The sequence below is a fragment of the Cervus elaphus genome, chromosome 15 (assembly GCF_910594005.1).
Source record: "Cervus elaphus chromosome 15, mCerEla1.1, whole genome shotgun sequence".
NCBI classification, from domain to species: Eukaryota; Metazoa; Chordata; class Mammalia; order Artiodactyla; family Cervidae; genus Cervus; species Cervus elaphus.
This window is the reverse complement of record NC_057829.1, coordinates 19554463-19571180: the sequence shown is the minus strand read 5'-3', so window position 1 is coordinate 19571180 and position 16718 is coordinate 19554463. Positions and strand designations below refer to the sequence as shown.

Sequence of the window (16718 nt, the reverse complement as noted above, 5' to 3'; positions counted from 1 at the left end):
TAAATGATTTTGTAAAAGTAAATGATTTTCACATAATTTTTGTAATTAGAGTAATTGAAAAATGGATTTTTAGCTATTACGAACAAGAATATAAAGGTATGCAAAGTAAAGGTTTCTAATATAAAGGTTATTTGTAATGCAGAATGTCTCTTAAAAATTTCTCCATTTGAATTTAGTTCTGCTAGATTATTTTAATATGATAGTTTTAAGGGCAAATTTGGAGAGAAGAGGAAGGAAGCATTTCTACAAGGGTTTAAAACTGTTTAATTGGGAAATTCTTTGGTCTGTATTGTTAGTTTGCATGTGTTAATGATTAATATGTGTGTCTTCTGTGAGATCTTTGAGAGAGAAACTTTCAGGCTAAAAATATTTGTTTTCCTAAGCAAGATTATTACATTCTATCAATCTTTTAAGGGCTCCCCAGATTGCACTAGTGGTAAAGAACCCATCTGCCAATGCAGAAAACAAAAGAGACGCAGGTTCAATCCCTGGGTTGGGAAGATCGCTTGGAGAAGAAAATGGCAACCCACTCCAGTATTCTTGCCTGGAGAATCACATGGACAGAGGAGCCTGGCAGGCTACAGTCCATAGGGTTGAAAAGAGTGAAACATGACTGAAGCAGCTTAGCACATTGGTCCTTTAATATTTTTCAGGTTTGAACCTACCATGTATCAGGAGAGTGTACTTGGCTGCTTGCTGGATTATTCAGAAGCCTTAGAAGCAAATTCTTAGAAACTTAGTTGATGATGTTAGCCTATATTTTTCTGTACATTCCTAGAAAAGCAGAGGGGTTTGCCCAAAGTGTACAGTAGTTAGCAATAGTAGTAACATAGACTTCCTGGGCATTTGCTCCTTCATTACACTACATATGTGACTGCTTCCCTGGTGGCTCAGTGGCAACGAGTCCACCTGCCAACGCAGGAGATGCAGGAGACGTGGGTTCAATCCCTGGGTTGAGAAAATCCCTTGGAGTAGGAAATGGCAACCCACTCCAGTATTCTTGTCTGGAAAATTCCATGGCCAGAGGAGCCTGGGTTACAGTCCATGGTGTCACCAAGAGTCTGACACAACTGAGCACACACGTGTGTGACCACTAATTTCATATTTGTACATTTGATGTATAAAATATCAGTTTGTAAATGGCTCTGTGGCATGGGGATTGACCATTTTAACCTTAGTTTTTGCATACTTTGTGAAAAGAGAAGTTGGTTAGCTTTCTGAATATTTCTTTTGGCCATTTAATCATAGGTAATATCAAAATGTGCCCTGGAGTAGCAGAATGTTTTCGGGATGTTGATTTGAATTTTAAGTTGGTAGTTAAAGTTTTTTTGAGGTCTCTTTTTTATGTGTGTCAATTGTGATTTATAAAGAAAATAATCTAGGGGCCCCCTAAATACTGAGCTTCTGTGAACATCGGCCTTAGAATTGGAGCACTATTTTATACACTCTTTAATTGAATAAATAAATTACCTGTAATAGTGAAGCACACATGGGGGGAGAAGACAATGCTTCCCTCTGTGTAGAGTAATTTATTTTTATCACATGTTTATGTTATGTAGCACTACATGTAAATCCCATTATATGTAATCATGTGGCTTTTTCTAGAATATGCCAAAAAAAGAAATGACTACAAATTTCTCATATTTCACTGCTAGGCCTTGTTTGTTTTCATTTTGTTTCTTTGAAGCCAAATGCCATTCATTTAAGAAATGTGCCTCAAAACTGTGTTCTTGATCATAAACTTTCATCTGGAAAGGAACATCAGTAGAATATAGTTAGCATGCTGAGCTTTTGAGTCATTACTTTTTAACTTAGGTTTTACTTTGAGTTTTCCTCATTTATAGCTTCAAATACAAGTGTAGATACTGTTTTACTTAACTAAGTTTGATGGATGTAAACAGCCATTCTTTGGGACTTTCAGTTTTGCCACTACTTACTTGTAGCATAGTGAAGGCTTGTGAGGACAGATATACAACCCTTTAGGAATGTAACCTGTTAAGTGAAGAAGCTAGTGTTAAGTTGAAGACGCAGAGTGCAAACTGCCGTCTAGCATATTTTAATGAAAGTTAATAGTGGATGCATTTCTGAGAGGGGTGATGAACACACAACAAAGTGCTCTGGGAAACTCTGGGAAGACTTGCTGTATGCTCAGTGGCAGCTTTTCATTTATTTTTTTTCTTATAGTTCCTCATTCAGTGGATTTGGATATTTTCAGTGCTATTATGCTCATTCTTTCTAAATTAAAAAAAAAATTATCATTAAAAATCAGATTTAGTCTTATTTTTAATAGAAAAATATTGAAAAGAAGATAGATCCTGTGCATCCAGAATATAAATTAGAAACTAGGTAACAAATGTGAAGGCCCAGTAGAGATTTCTTGTTTTCCCCTCCTTTTCTATCTTCTTACCTTCATGTCTTCTCTCTCCCTCTTGCTCCTTCCACATAGCATCAAGAAGACAAAGTTATATTGGTATGTACTTAGCATCAAGAAGACAAAGTTATATTGATATGTTGGCTCTGTCAAAGACATTATTTGAGACTGTTCTCTTTGGAATACTAAGAATAGGCTGGTGTTTTACATATATATTACTTACAGGATCATTTTGGGATTTGCATTAAATTGGTACTTTAGTAACAATGTGAGCTCTTCTGGTGGATTGTAACTCTTTCTCTGTGTCTCTTCTTTAGAAATTATCCCCAGGAACCACCTTGCTTTTCTGGTGAAGCTCAAGTTTTATGAAGGCTTTGCATTGTACCTCCATGATGAAATGAGATAATGTATGTAAGACATTGTTATAAAGGTGATGAATAACCCTATAGAAAGAGCATGAACTCTTATTTATGATTATGGCTCTCAATTTAGAGATTGTAAGTTCTCTTAGATGGGTTGGATTTATTAATAGAAAAAGGTATATAGTATATATATATTTTGCTATTCGTTAATTCAGTAACATGTACTGAGTATTTAATATGCACAAGTCTTGGATGCTGGGAGTATTGTTATGAACAAGATAAACTGTCCTTGCTTTTATGGAACTTAACGGTTTGCCAGGGGAGACAAATATAAAACAATCATTTACACAATAAATGTTATATATACAGTTGTGATGAGTGCTAAGACAAATGGGAAAAGTTTTGAAAATCCATATTTGGTGGTTTGATAATCTTGGGATCAGGTGGCTTCCTTGAGGAAGTGACATTTGAGTTACTTTATATTATTGTAAATGTGATTGAAGAGTTCAGTTTAAATAAGTGCTTAAGGAAATACTGAAATAAGCGGTTTGGGACTTTTTTGGTGGTTCAGTAGTTAAGACTCTGCTTCCACTGCAGAAGGCATGGGTTTCCATCCCTGGTCAGGGAACTAAGCTCCAGCATGTTGCATGATGTGGCCAAAAAAAAAAAAAAAAAAATATTTAAGATTTAATAATAAACATGGTAACAAATTTTTTTTTTAACATAAATTTATGTTCCATTCTGTTCTTGGTATTCCATTTGCAGAATTCACTTGAAATTGTTGACTTTCTTCATTTTAATATTGGCTTCCACAGTTCTTGGATATACTTGTATGAGTCTAAGACTTTATAACCCAATCCAAGCTTTACATTTGACAATAAATAAAAACGTGCAAGTTATAATGGATTTGAAATTTTTTTTAAATGCACTAAATTTACCTTGTATGCCATTCCAGTAATACTTCCTTAACTATTAAACCAACCAAGGCATTTCTATTGTACATTCTTCTTAGACTGAACTTCTTAAAGGATAGAGGCCCTATCTCCAGAATCTTGCAGGATGTGAGACACATAATAAGTGTAAAATAAGTAAATCTATTGTGGATAATCTGTGTTCAATAAGGATGAAACAGCTTGGTATCTGACTTTCCTGTTTCTTTTAACTTACTTTTTAGCCTAATACAGGGGCTTGGACTTAACATTAAGTCTGGTTTTGAATACCAGTTCCTTAATGTGTAATCTTAGGCAAGTAAACTTCTGTAAACCACATCTTCTTCATCTTAAAATCATGGGACTTCCCTAGTGGTCCAGTGGCTAAGATTCCGCACTTTCACCACTGGTGGCCGGGGAAGTAATATCCCGTATGCCTTGAGGCGAGGCTAAAAAAAATGAGCTGAATAAAGTAAAATGAGATTACTTATATAAAGTGCTTAGCACGGTGTCTAATATATCATAACTGTTCCAAAAATGGTGGCTAATATTGTTACAAGATACAGATCTTCTTCCTCTTACAATGGGGTAACTTCTAGATGAACCCATCAGAAGTTGAAAATATCCTAAGTTGAAGATGCATTTAAAACACCTGATCTACTGAACATCCTAGCTTAAGTTTACCTACATTCAGTTCAACATGAATACTTTCATAAGCCTGGGCAGAGTCATCTAATGCATAGCATATTTTTTAATAAGGTATTGCATATCTCATGTAATTTATTGAATCCTATACTGAAAGTGGAAAGCAGAATGGTTGTATGAGTATAGAAAGGTTTTAAGTGTACATCACCTGTTAACCTTTGTGTTTGTTGCCTGGCTTGACTTAGAAGCTGCAGCTTCCTGCCAAGGCCCAGCATCAGGAGGGAGTATTGTACTGCTCTTAGCCTGGGAAAAGATTAAAATTCAGAATTCAAAATAAGGTTTTTACTGAATACATATTGTTTTCACACTGTCCTAAAGTCAAAAAATCCTAGGTCAAACCATTCTTGAGTTGGGGACCATCTGTGTATGCACTGAACTTTTTTATCCGTTTTATCTCTGATGTTTAAAACAGACACATGTAGTGACCCAGGATACTGGCATATGTTAGAGCAGTTAATTGGCCCTTTCTATAATTTTTTGACTCAGCAAAAAGAAAGAAGTTAATAACTAGTTGGCTGTTTTGAAACCAACCTTGATGAACTATTAATTATTTATATGTGGGTAACTGTGGCCCATATTGTAATGAATCTGTTATCTTTCTTTGTAAGTCAGTTTTTTTATATAATAAACCAATAAATTTTTGTGGCTTTTTAAAAACCAAATAATCCTACAGTGCATTTGGATGTAGGAAATTTGCCTGAATTGATAACATACATGTGTATGGATATATTTATAAACATATTTGGATTTGGGAATGGAAAGAGTAGAAGCTATAGTCTATATATCTAAATTTTCAGCTTCTGTAAACTTATTTTAAACACTTCTCTGTTACTGTCTTTGCCTGTATAATGAAGTTAAGTTCAGTCGCTCAGTTGTGTCTGACTCTTTGCGACCCCATGAACTGCAGCATGCCAGGCCTCCCTGTCTATCACCAACTCCCGGAGTCCACCCAAACCCATGTCCATTGAGTGGGTGATGCCATCCAACCATCTCATCCTCTGTCATTCCCTTCTCCTCCTGCCCTCAATCTTTCCCAGCATCAGGGTCTTTTCAAATGAGTCAGCTCTTCGTATCAGGTGGCCAAAGTATTGGAGTTTCACCTTCAACATCCGTCCTTCCAAGGACTGATAGAATGAAGTACTACAACTTATAATTTTAGTACTATTAGTATAACTCTTTCCATTTACCAATATTGACAGTTTCTGACTATCTTTATGAAAGTAAAGGATGTAAGGGAATTCAGTGGAACAAATATTTTAAGGTTTCAGATTTGACTTTACATTTATTTGTATTCCGTGTTATACTTTACACATTTGATTATGTTTACATTTATGATTTGCTGGCAAAAATAATGTAAATACAGTTGAATTTTTTTTAACAACTTGGGGGTTAGGGATGCTGACCCTCAGTACAGTAGATCCGGAATACTTAGCATTTGGCCCTTGGTGTCAGAGGTTCTGCATTTGTGGATTCAACTGGATAGTGTAGTACTGTAGTACTTATTGAAAAAACCTGTGTGTAAGTGACTCCACAGTTCAGTTTCATTTTGTTCAAGGGTCAGCTGCACTGCCTGAAAGAAAGCAAAGGATGCCAGCAAACAACAAAAATCCATTAAGGCCTTTTTATTTTATAGTAAAAAAAAAAATGAATTTCAAGTTTTTCCGTAAGCAAAATATCCACAAATTAGTGATTTTTGTTTTTGTTAAACCCTAGGTACTAATTGTAGTCAAAGGATTCATAGACTACTATCTGGAATATAGTTGTCAGTACATAAGATGTTTGGATTGAAAATGTTAATGAAGATATATTATACGACCATCTGAAAAACTTATGTTTCTGCATTTGAAACGTTTTGACTTTGATTTGCATGCTTTTCAGGACACTCAAAAGGACAGCATTCTACATGTCTGGGGGTTCCTAGGGGTCCATTTACAGGAGTTTGCCTACAAAATTTAAGTCAGCTGGCACCTTTATATAAGGCAACCTGACAATCTCTCCTAAAAGTGAATGATATTTATGTGATAATAGTGTTATTTGCAGCTTTTCTCAAACGACTTTATTTATATTTTCTCACTTGCTCCTAGAATATCACTGAGTTTAGGAAGCAGGCAGTTTCAGTTAAGCATCTGTGTCATGCCAAAGATCACAAAGCAAGTCATTGATAATTTGGTATCTGAATGTCAATCTTATTTTTTCCCCTCTTTCCACATGTTAGATTATTTTCACCAGGTTATTTTACTGGTTCCTTAATCCAAGTTGAGATTTTAGAAATCTTAGCCTGTAAGGTGATTTGCTAAGTATTATACAGTACGTACTGAAAGAGTGGACTTGGAAGTTAAAGATTGCACGATAAAACTAGGTTTTTCTCTCAACTTGCCAGTTTGCATTTCTGGACATGGTTTTCCTTTATTACAGTTCTACATTTGGCCTTTACTGCTACTGCTAAGTCACTTCAGTCGTGTCCGACTCTGTGTGACCCCATCCCTGGGATTCTCCAGGCAAGAACACTGGAGTGGGTTGCCATTTCCTTCTCCAATGCATAAAAGTGAAAGGTGAAAGTGAAGTTGCTCAGTCATGTCTGACTCTTCCTGACCCCATGGACTGCAGCGTACCAGCCTCCTCCGTCCCTGGGATTTTCCAGGCAAGAGTACTGGAGTGGGGTGCCATTGCCTTTAGATTAGCAGAATTAGACCATGATGATTAAAATCTGCAAAGAACTCTTCCTTGTAATTTAGGTTTTTAACCTATTAGAAGTGGCCATGTAGTTTCCCATTTCAAAAACAGCTTAGGTGTTGTAAGAAAGTGCACAAAAGCCTTATGTCTGTTTAAAATATTCAGATTTCTAAATTCCTTTAAAAAGGTAACTTTTCGTGGAGGTTTAGAAAAGTCTTTAAGAAACTGAAATTTAGAATAGATTTTTATTGTGCTAGAAGAATTTTGGGAGCTGCTGTAATCATTAGTGGCCCTGGAAATAAAACCCACAACTGGGATTTTAAAAATTATCTTTAATAAAAGTATGTCAGAAGATTTCTCACTGACATCAGTATGGATGCTTGATTTAGAATTCAACGGTGAGATCAAAGGAGTAATTGTTCCAAGTTGGAGATGTGTGCAGGATGGGTTACAACGTCCTGTTGTGATTGGACGGGAAGTAAACATTATTCTCCTGAACTATGATTGGCTAAAACCCTTTTCTTTCTACGATATTTTTCTAACAACTGAATCCGGAGCCTTTTCAAACCGTTTTTATTGTCAGACCAACGAGTTTGGGGTATGTACTACTATTAAAAGTACTCAAATGCACGGAGAAACTGTTCGTGAATTTTAAGAATGTTGACAAAAGTCCTCAACCGGCTGTTTGGCTTTTTTAAAGCAGTAGCGAGGTGTAAATCTCTGAATAGCTCAAACCCGTAGTGAGTGTTAGGGCTTTGCTTGTGGCTCAGTTGGTGAGGAATCCGTCTGCAATGTGGGAAACGTGGGTTCGATCCTTGGGTTGGGAAGATCCCCTGGAGAAGGGAAAGGCTACCCTCTCTAAATTCTGGCCTGGAGAATTCCACTCTATAGCCCATAGGGTCGCAAAGAGTCGGACACCATTGAGCGTGTAGTGAGTGTCGCCCCAAACAGGAAATATGAAAGGATGACAATATTTTCATTTTCATTTAAAGACGTGTACTCTGTTTCTGCACTGACTGAGTTCTGTGGGCTTAGTTTTCAGTTGGAAATGTTGCTCTGCGTTGCTGCTGGGACTGCGGGACTGTTAATTCAGGCAGAATCCGGGCTAACTCAGACTGCAGGGCGCCATTTGTTCGGGGCGGCGGTGGGGGGGGGGGGGGCGGGAATCACTCTGGAGATGCGGCTGTTAATCTGGAGTTTGTTTTGCGACGCAGAGTGGAACCAACACACTTCACTTTCACCTCACTCAACCCCCCACCCCAACCCCCCACTTCTCAGGAAGCGACGAGTAGAGAAGTGGGCCCCAAACATGACGTTTTTGAAGGACTACAGTCCCTTCTCCCGCCCCTACTTTTCTTTTTTCAAATCCAGTCTGGTCCCGCAGCCGCCGCGTCGGGCACTACTTTCCGTCCGCGGTGGTTGCGCCGACCCTCTCCCGCGGCTCCCTCCCCCAGCCCGCGCCGGCGGAAGGAGACGCGCGGCGCGCTCGCAGCCTCGCTAGTGGACGGGGAGGCGGAGTAGTACTGGCCGCGGCGCGGTGGCGGCAGCGGCCGGAGCTGCATCGGGGTCTCAGACGGCGTGTGGAAATTTGTCAATTTCTTTCTTTCATTTGTGGAGCTGTAGCTAGAGGCTGCAGGTCGAAGAGTACAGGGCAGTGTTGAGGACTGAGTGACTGAGGTCGCTGTGCCCTTCTGGGCAGAGCGGCCGGTGCGCCCCCGAGTCTGCGCTCGCTCGTGGGGCCGCCGCCTTCCCCGGGTCCGCTGTCTTCAGCATGGACAGCCGGTAGGAGCGGGGTTTCGTTGATCCCTGATAGCCGAGGAGGCGGCGGCTGCTTTGGCAGTGACGGCTATGGCGGTGGAGACGCGGCCGGAGCTTGTGGGGAAGCGGTTCCTGTGCCTGGCGCTCGGCGAAGAGGCGCGGCTGGAGCGCGGGGAGAGCGGACGCTGCTGGCGGGGCTGGCGAGCGGGGGTTATCCGAGCGGTGTCACACAGGGACAGCCGCAATCCCGACCTGGCGGTAAGAGCGCGGACACCCCTCAGTCTCCAGCCCGCGGCGCACCCCCACTCGTGGTCCCGCCGCCGCACCGTGTGGGGTTACCTCTGGCACCTGGCTCAGCCGGGCCAACTGGCGGTCACGCCCCTCTCCTGCGCTCTGGGGCGGGTTTGCCCACATTCCCTGCCGGCGTCTCCACCTCCCCCACGAGTAGCTTCTCCTGTGGAGGCGGTGATCCGGTGGGATTCCCTGGCGCCCGCCAGGGCCGTTCGGCCACTGTCCGGGTGGGGTTCGGCCGCGGCTTCCCCTGCGGTGCCCCGGCGGCCGCGGAGACCTTACGCAAAGGCGGGGCTGCGAGCCCGGCGCCGCGCGTGCAGGTGGGGGTGGGGGCGGGCCGCTCGTGGCGGTGAGGGGCCGGCTTCACCAGCGTCTGTTTGCAAAACTCTCTAACAGTGCAGAGGGGGAGATTTAAAACTTACCCTTAAGGTTGCTGAAGTAGGGGGGTAGGAAAGAAAAGAGGTCTTTGGTTTTCCAGCCTGTCTTGAGATTCGTCTGTATTTTCGAGGCAAAGGCCTTGGCAACGGCAGGTGTCCTGAGTAAACCTTTTTAATACAGTATATGCTTGGTTTTCTAACCGGAAACGAAGCAAGTGGAAAATTGAGGTTTGGAGGATCGTGGAAATTAATCTGTCCCTCCCTCCCTCCCTTCTTTCCTTTGGATTTTTTTTTCCCCATAGTTTTTGTTGTTGTAAGAAGGGAATAGTTCTTTAAAATCACCCGTTCCTGGGTTTTATATGACTTTAAGTGAAACGAGGTATTGTAAATTAAAACGTTTAATACCCCCGCGAAACCTTCAAGTGGCTTTTTCTTTGCTTGCTTTTACTTACATGTGACACTGCCAATAGTTTCTTTTAGTAGTGTAGGAATATGCAAGATTCTGAGACGGGATACGCTGTTAGTGTTCCAGTAACATTTTCACTAGGGGACAGATTGGAGTTAAGGAGCCAAATAGAGGCAGGGCATTGATAGCTTTTGAAAGATTGATTTATGAATACATAATCCATGAAGTTTATTGGTAATATACTGGGGTATTTTTCACTGAATATTTAAACTTTGGCAACTTTTATCTTTTTATATGCAGGTTTACAATTCTGAAATTTCTTTAGTATCTATACGTGTACGTACCTAATATTTTTGTTGGAGGTTTTGAGTCTGTTTTCCTTAAGCCCAATTTCACGAATGTAGTCAGTGATATGGTTTCTTGCTGCCTGTATTAATGTCGGCTTAATATTGCAAAGCATGTTTACAGAATAGAGGTAATTTTGGAGATTCTGGTTGGTTATTCTCATTGAAAAAAACAGAATCAGCTTTAAAAAAAAAAAACCCAAACATTTCTTAACGGTGCTACAGACTGGCGGTTCAGTGAATTTGCGTAAAAAGCGTGTGTTGATTTTATTTTTCTTCCTTTTACTCTGATACGTAATTGTCTTGACTTTATGTGGAAGATAGATTATGGGTTAGCATTTTTAAATGGTTTCAAAACAAACATGGAATGATATTTTGTTTTCCACAAATTTTTAGTAGATGAAAATTGGGAGATATAGTTTTAAATTATGAGTATCACTGGTGACAGTCAATTTATCAAAGTTAAATATATTAAAAACTTATGTGAAAATTTAAATGATATAAAGAGAGGGGAGTTTTCAAATACTGTGTTTGAAAAGGCAAGGTAATCGATTAGATATTTAAAAATGAAAAGTATATGCGGATGGAGGAAATGGGCTGGAAAGAGCAGGAAGGAGTTTTACTCAGATGATGGAAATGTTTTGCATCTTGATTGTTGATTACATGTGTGCATACATATATTAAAACTCATTGAATTGTGCACTTACTAACTGCATTTCATTTGTGCAAATTTTACCTCAGAAATGTGTTTTGAACTATACTGTAACTGTGAACCTTTTACAGTTTTCCTTTAACTGTCTTAAAAAAATTTACAGAATAATCTGAGTTTTTAGCCTGGAACCTATGGATTTAGAGTTATTTTCAAACTTTATTATATTCATATCTCTTTACATTCATGTTACCTAAGTTAAATGAAACTTGAGACAATTTAGCATCACGAAAATGTAATTTGGATGGTATATTTTTGTGGCTGCAGAATGAAGCAAAGCCAAAGGAGCTTGATCAGTTATATGAAAAATACTATCAAATAGGTCATTTTGTTTTTTTTTGTTATTGCATGTATATGTAATTTAAAACGTAACAGGTTCGTTTGTAATCTTAGCTGTGCATGTGTTTATGGCACATGATTTGGGAGGATAATTAGTTTAGGGGATGATGATGATTTAGTCACTAAGTTGTGCCCAACTCTTCCAACTCCATGGACTGTAGTCCCCCAGACTCCTCTGTCTGTGGGATTAACCAGGCAAGAATACTGGAGTGGGTTACCATTTCCTTCTTCAGGAGATCTTCCTGACCCAGGAATCGAAGCCAGGTCTCCTGCATTGCAGGCAGGTTCTTTACCAGCTGAGCCGTAAGAGAAGCCCAGTAAATATTGGCTGCACTGGGTCTTAGTTGTGGCACTCAAGTACTTTGATCTTTGTTAGGGCATGTAAGTTCTTTAGTTTCAGCATGTAGGATCTGGTTCCCTGACCAGGGGTCAAATCCAGGCCTCCTGCCTTGGGAGCACAGAGTTTTAGCCACTGGACCACCATGGAAGTTTAGGGGATACTATGTCTCATAAGTTAGTTCCTTTCTCTTATTTTTGGTCTTATATATGAAGAATTTCCATGTGCATTAGTTTCCTGTGGAGCTTTCCCTGTGACTCAGATGGTAAAGAGTCCGTCTGCAGTGTGGGAGACCTGGGTTCAATCCCTGGTTTGGGAAGATCCCCTGGAGAAGGAAACGGCTACCCACTCCAGTATTTTGGTCTGGGGAATTCCATAAACTGTATAGTCCACAGGATTACAGAGTCAGACGCTGCCGAGCAACTTTCACTTTAATTTCGTGTACTACTGTTAACTAGTTATCACAACCTGGATGATTTAAACCACTAGTCTTCAGCCTTTTTTGGCACCAGAGACTGGTTTTGGAGAAATTTTTCCATGGGAGTGGGGTGGGGGTGGTTTTGGGATGATTCAAGCACATTGCACTTATTGTGCACTTCATTTCTATTTTGTGGCAATCTCAGGATATTCTGTGTTGACTTCAGGGTTAAGGTCTGTGCTCCTATGAGAATCTAATGCTGCTGCTGATCTGACAGGAGGTGGAACTCAGACGTTATTGCTAGTGATGGGGAGCAGCTGTAAATGCAGATGAAGCTTCTTGCTGGCCAGCCTGCTATGCCACCTGGCTCCTTAACAGGGTTGGGACCTCTGCCTGATTTAAGCAATACAAATGAATTATATTTTAATGGTTCTGGAGATGATAAGTCTAACCTGTGGGTTTCTGTAGGCGGAAATCAAGGTGTGATTAGAGCTTGCTCTTTTCTGGAGGCTTTAGGGGAGATGATCTCTTTTCCTTTTCTAGTTTTTAGAAGCAGCCCACATTCCTTGGTTCATGGTCCTCTTCCTCTTTTAAAGCCAGCAATTTATCTTTCTGTTTTTCTCCAGTTACATCAGCCTCTTGACTCTCCTGTTTCCCTTTAAATACTTGTCCGTGTCCTTGTGATCATATTGGGCCTACCCAGATAATCCAGGATAATCTCCACTTCTGCTGATTAACAACCTTAATTCCATTTCTAGTCTCTTTTGCCGTGGAAGTTTAACATAGTTACAGGTTTCGTGTATTAGGACATGAATATTTTGGGGGTGGCATTCTGCCCAACACACCATGGCAGCAAAAAAAACTTACATTATGAACATATGATTTGATACAAATCAATTGAGGCTAAAATGTTTATGCTGCAAGTTTTAATGATATCACTATCTGATCTCTTAAGTAAATGAGTAGATTTGTAGAAGTTTTACACAGCTGTGCTTGGATAATTTCACATACTTTGTTGGTTATGTTTAAGAAATGGCTTGAAAAATCTGGGATATTTTGGAATTATATTAACCAACAAAAGACTTTATCTGAACTCTTTTTATTCAGGAGGGCCAAGTTATTGATGAAGTAAAATAGATTTTGAGCCCTCAGCACGTTTTTTTTTTTAGCTCCATTGTTTAGAAAGTTTCTTGCTTTGTTATACATGTTGAACATTTATAACTGCCAAATATATCAGGTTTTTTCCAGTACCCAAAAGGAACCAAAAATCATAGCATTGTGTTTTGCAGACCAAACATTTAAGTTTGTACATACGGGAATTGTCTCATGGTCACTTAGTGACCATGTAGTAGGTAACCATGAAACATTGATTTTGAATATTCTAAACTGTATACTGGGCTTCCCACATGGCCCAGTGGTGAAGAATCTGCCTGTCAATGCATGAGACATGGGTTCAGTTCATGGGTGGAGAAGATCCGCTGGAGAAGGAAATGGCAACCCATACAGTATTCTTGCCTCGGAAATTCCATGGAGAGAGGAGCCTGGTGGGCTACAGTCCGTGGGATCGTAAAAGAGTGGGACACAACAGTGACTAAAAAAACAACAAATGGTGTGAATTGTATGTTTCTGTGTAAAATTAAAGAAATTTTTGTTTCCCCCCCTTTTCACCTGTGATAGATAACTGGCACATATTTTGATGCCATTAATTTAAAACAGAATGTTGTCATTCAGTTCACTCGCTCAGTCGTTTCCGACTCTTTGCAACCCATTGGGATGTAGCACACCAGGCTTCCCTGTCCTTTACCAGCTCCCGGAGCTTGCTAAAACTCATATCCATCAAGTCAGTCATGCCATCCAACCATTTCGTACTCTGTTGTCCCCTTCTCCTTCTGCCTTCAATCTTTCCCAGCGTCAGGGTCTTTTCTGATGACTCAGTTCTTCGCTTCAGGTGTTCAAAGTATTGGAGTTTCAGCTTCAACATCTGTCCTTCCAGTGAATATTCAGGACTGATTTCCTTTAGGATGGACTGGTTGGATCTCCTTGTAGTCCAAGGGGCTTTCAAGAGTTCTCCAACACCACAGTTCAAAAGCATCAATTCATTGGCGCTCAGCTTTCTGTATAGTCCAACTCTCGCATGTGTACATGACCACTGGAAAAACCACAGCTTTGTCTAGATGGACCTTTGTTGTGCAAAGTAATGTCTCAGGTTTTCAATGTGCTGTCTAGGTTGGTCATAGCTTTTCTTCCAAGGAGCAAGCGTCTTTTAATTTCATGGCTTCAGTCTTGATATGCAGTGATTTTGGAGCCCAAGAAAATAAAGTCTTGTCACTGTTTCCATTGTTTCCCCATCTATTTGCCATGAAGTGATGGGACCGACTGGATGCCATGGTCTTAGTTTTGGGAATGTTGAGTTTTGAGCCAGCTTTTCACTCTCCTCTTTCACTTTCATCAGGAGGCTCTTTAGTTCTTCTTCACTTTTTGCCATAAGGGTGGTCTGCATATCTGAGGTTATTGATATTTTTCCTGGCAGTCTTGATTCTAGCTTGTGCTTCATCCAGGCTAGCATTTTTTATGATGTACTCTGTATATAATTTAAATAAGCAGGGTGACAAGATACAGCCTTGACATACTCCTCTGCCAGTTTGGAACCAGCCTGTTCTGTGTCCTGTTCTAACTCTTTCTTCTTGATCTACATACATATTTCTCAGGAGGCAGGTCAGGTGGTCTCGTATTCCCATCTCTTTAAGAATTTTCCACAGTCTGTTGTGATTCACACAGTCAAAGGCTTTGGCGTAGTCAATAAAGCAGATATTTTTCTGGAACTCTCTTGCTTTTTCTATGACCCAAGGGATGTTGGCAATTTGATCTCTGGTTCCTGTGCCTTTTCTAAATCCAGCTTGAACATTTGAAAGTTCTCAGTTCATGTACTGTTGAAGTCTTGTTTGGAGAATATTGAACATTACTTTGCTAGCGTATGAGATAAGTGCATCTTTCTGGTAGTTTGAGCATTCTTTAGCATTGTCTTTCTTTGGAATTGAAATGAAAACTGACCTTTTCCAGTCCTGTGGCCACTGCTGAGTTTTCCAGACTTGCTGGTGTATTGAGTGCAGCACTTTAACAGCATCATCTTTTAGGACTTGTAGCTTAGCTGGAAGTCCATCACCTCCACTAGCTTTGTTTGTAGTGATGCTTCCTAAGGCCCACTTGACTTCACGTTCTAGCATGTCTGGCTCTAGGTGAGTGATCATGAAGATCTTTTTTGTTTAGTTATTCTGTGTATTCTTGCCACATCTTCTTATCTTCTGCTTCTGTTAGGTCCATACCATTTCTGTCCTTTATTGTGCCCATCTTTGCATGAAATATTCCCTTGGTATCTCTAATTTTCTTGAAGAGATCTCCAGTCTTTCTCTTAGCTTCATACAGGGATGATACTTCATTTGAAAGGAAAAATGTCTAGATTTTTCAACATAATTGAAAGTATATAGGCCATTATCCAATGTTTGTAGGTTAAATGTATTACTTTTTGAAGATTGTAAGTTATGTGCAAAGAATATCTTCATCTTTGAAACCCATATTTTCTTTCTACTTTACAGTACAGTAGAAGTGTTTAGTAAATTTTCTACCGAATGGCAAATTAATTATCATAAATTTCTTGTTCTTACCAACAATCTCAATTGTCAATTACCATTTCCTCTTAATTTTGAATCTCCTTTTTTATTGTGTGAAACTGTGTACCTAAGTGGTTACTTCCCCTATTCATTATCCTGTGATTTGACTAAAGAGTGGGCGATGGTAGTCCTAAACCAGTTAGGGAATTAACTCCTTTGATTACATTGATGGGTATAAGCCTTAAATAAGTCCAATCAGAATGAAGCCAAGGAGTACTGTGTAGGTGTTAGACTGGAATTGCCACAGCTGTTTTCCTATTTTAAGGTACACCAATTTGAGGACAAAGTTGAAATGTAGAGGCTAACAGTATTGAAAAGGCACCTAAAAAATAAGACTGATCACATTGTTTTTCTGAAACCTAAATATCATTATTGAGTTTACTTGGAAAATTTTTCATTATGAAGAATGACTTTATTGCTGTTTTTGTTGGTGTTTTCTTTGGTACTGAAAGCACCATAACTGATACACATGGTAATATTTCTTTGCCTCTTTTATTTTGTTTTGAAAGCATTTGAAATATAGCCTTTTTTTTTCACACTCATGTGTTATTTAAGGTTGAGACATTAGATTTTTGTTATATGACTTTGAATAACTTCAGTTGTTATTTTCAAGAAGGGTGATATGTTCTACTCTGTTGTCCAGATGTATTCCAGAGCTTTAAAAATTTGATTTATATTAAAGATAAATACCTAGTTTTCTTAGTAATTTAAAATAAGAAATACCTGAAATTTTATGTCAGAAAGTGTGCCATTATTAAAGAGAAATCTCAGCAAAGAGGTAGTAGTAATATTTTAGAAATTAAAATATATACCATAAATGTTGTATTTTTCTACTCTGTCATTGTTAGCCAAGTTTTTAATGGTGGCAGTTTGCTGGTACCAAACACTGCTGATTTCTTTCAAGATTTGACAGTAATTAATTTCTGCCTAATACTCCAATAAACATTTTTTTCAATGTGGATTTTTAATAAATGTGTTTTGTTTGATGTAAAATTATTAATCTGACAAATTGGTATGGATTGTATATTTTA

General features: G+C 39.4%; 1 protein-coding gene across 2 annotated transcripts in view; it reads left to right on the top strand.

Annotated features, from left to right (window-relative positions):
* The window catches only part of JMJD1C (jumonji domain containing 1C), a 302277-nt gene that overhangs the window by 31393 nt on the left and 254166 nt on the right, over window positions 1-16718 (top strand). Inside the window, exon 1 of one of the 2 annotated variants that reach the window (XM_043927016.1) lies at window positions 8539-9056. The exons of the other annotated variant lie outside the window; for it this stretch is intronic. Within the exon in view, the coding sequence (XP_043782951.1) occupies window positions 8889-9056 (168 nt within the window). The 5' untranslated portion in view covers window positions 8539-8888. Of the gene's footprint in view, window positions 1-8538; window positions 9057-16718 lie in introns of those variants that run through there. 2 annotated transcript variants of the gene reach the window in all.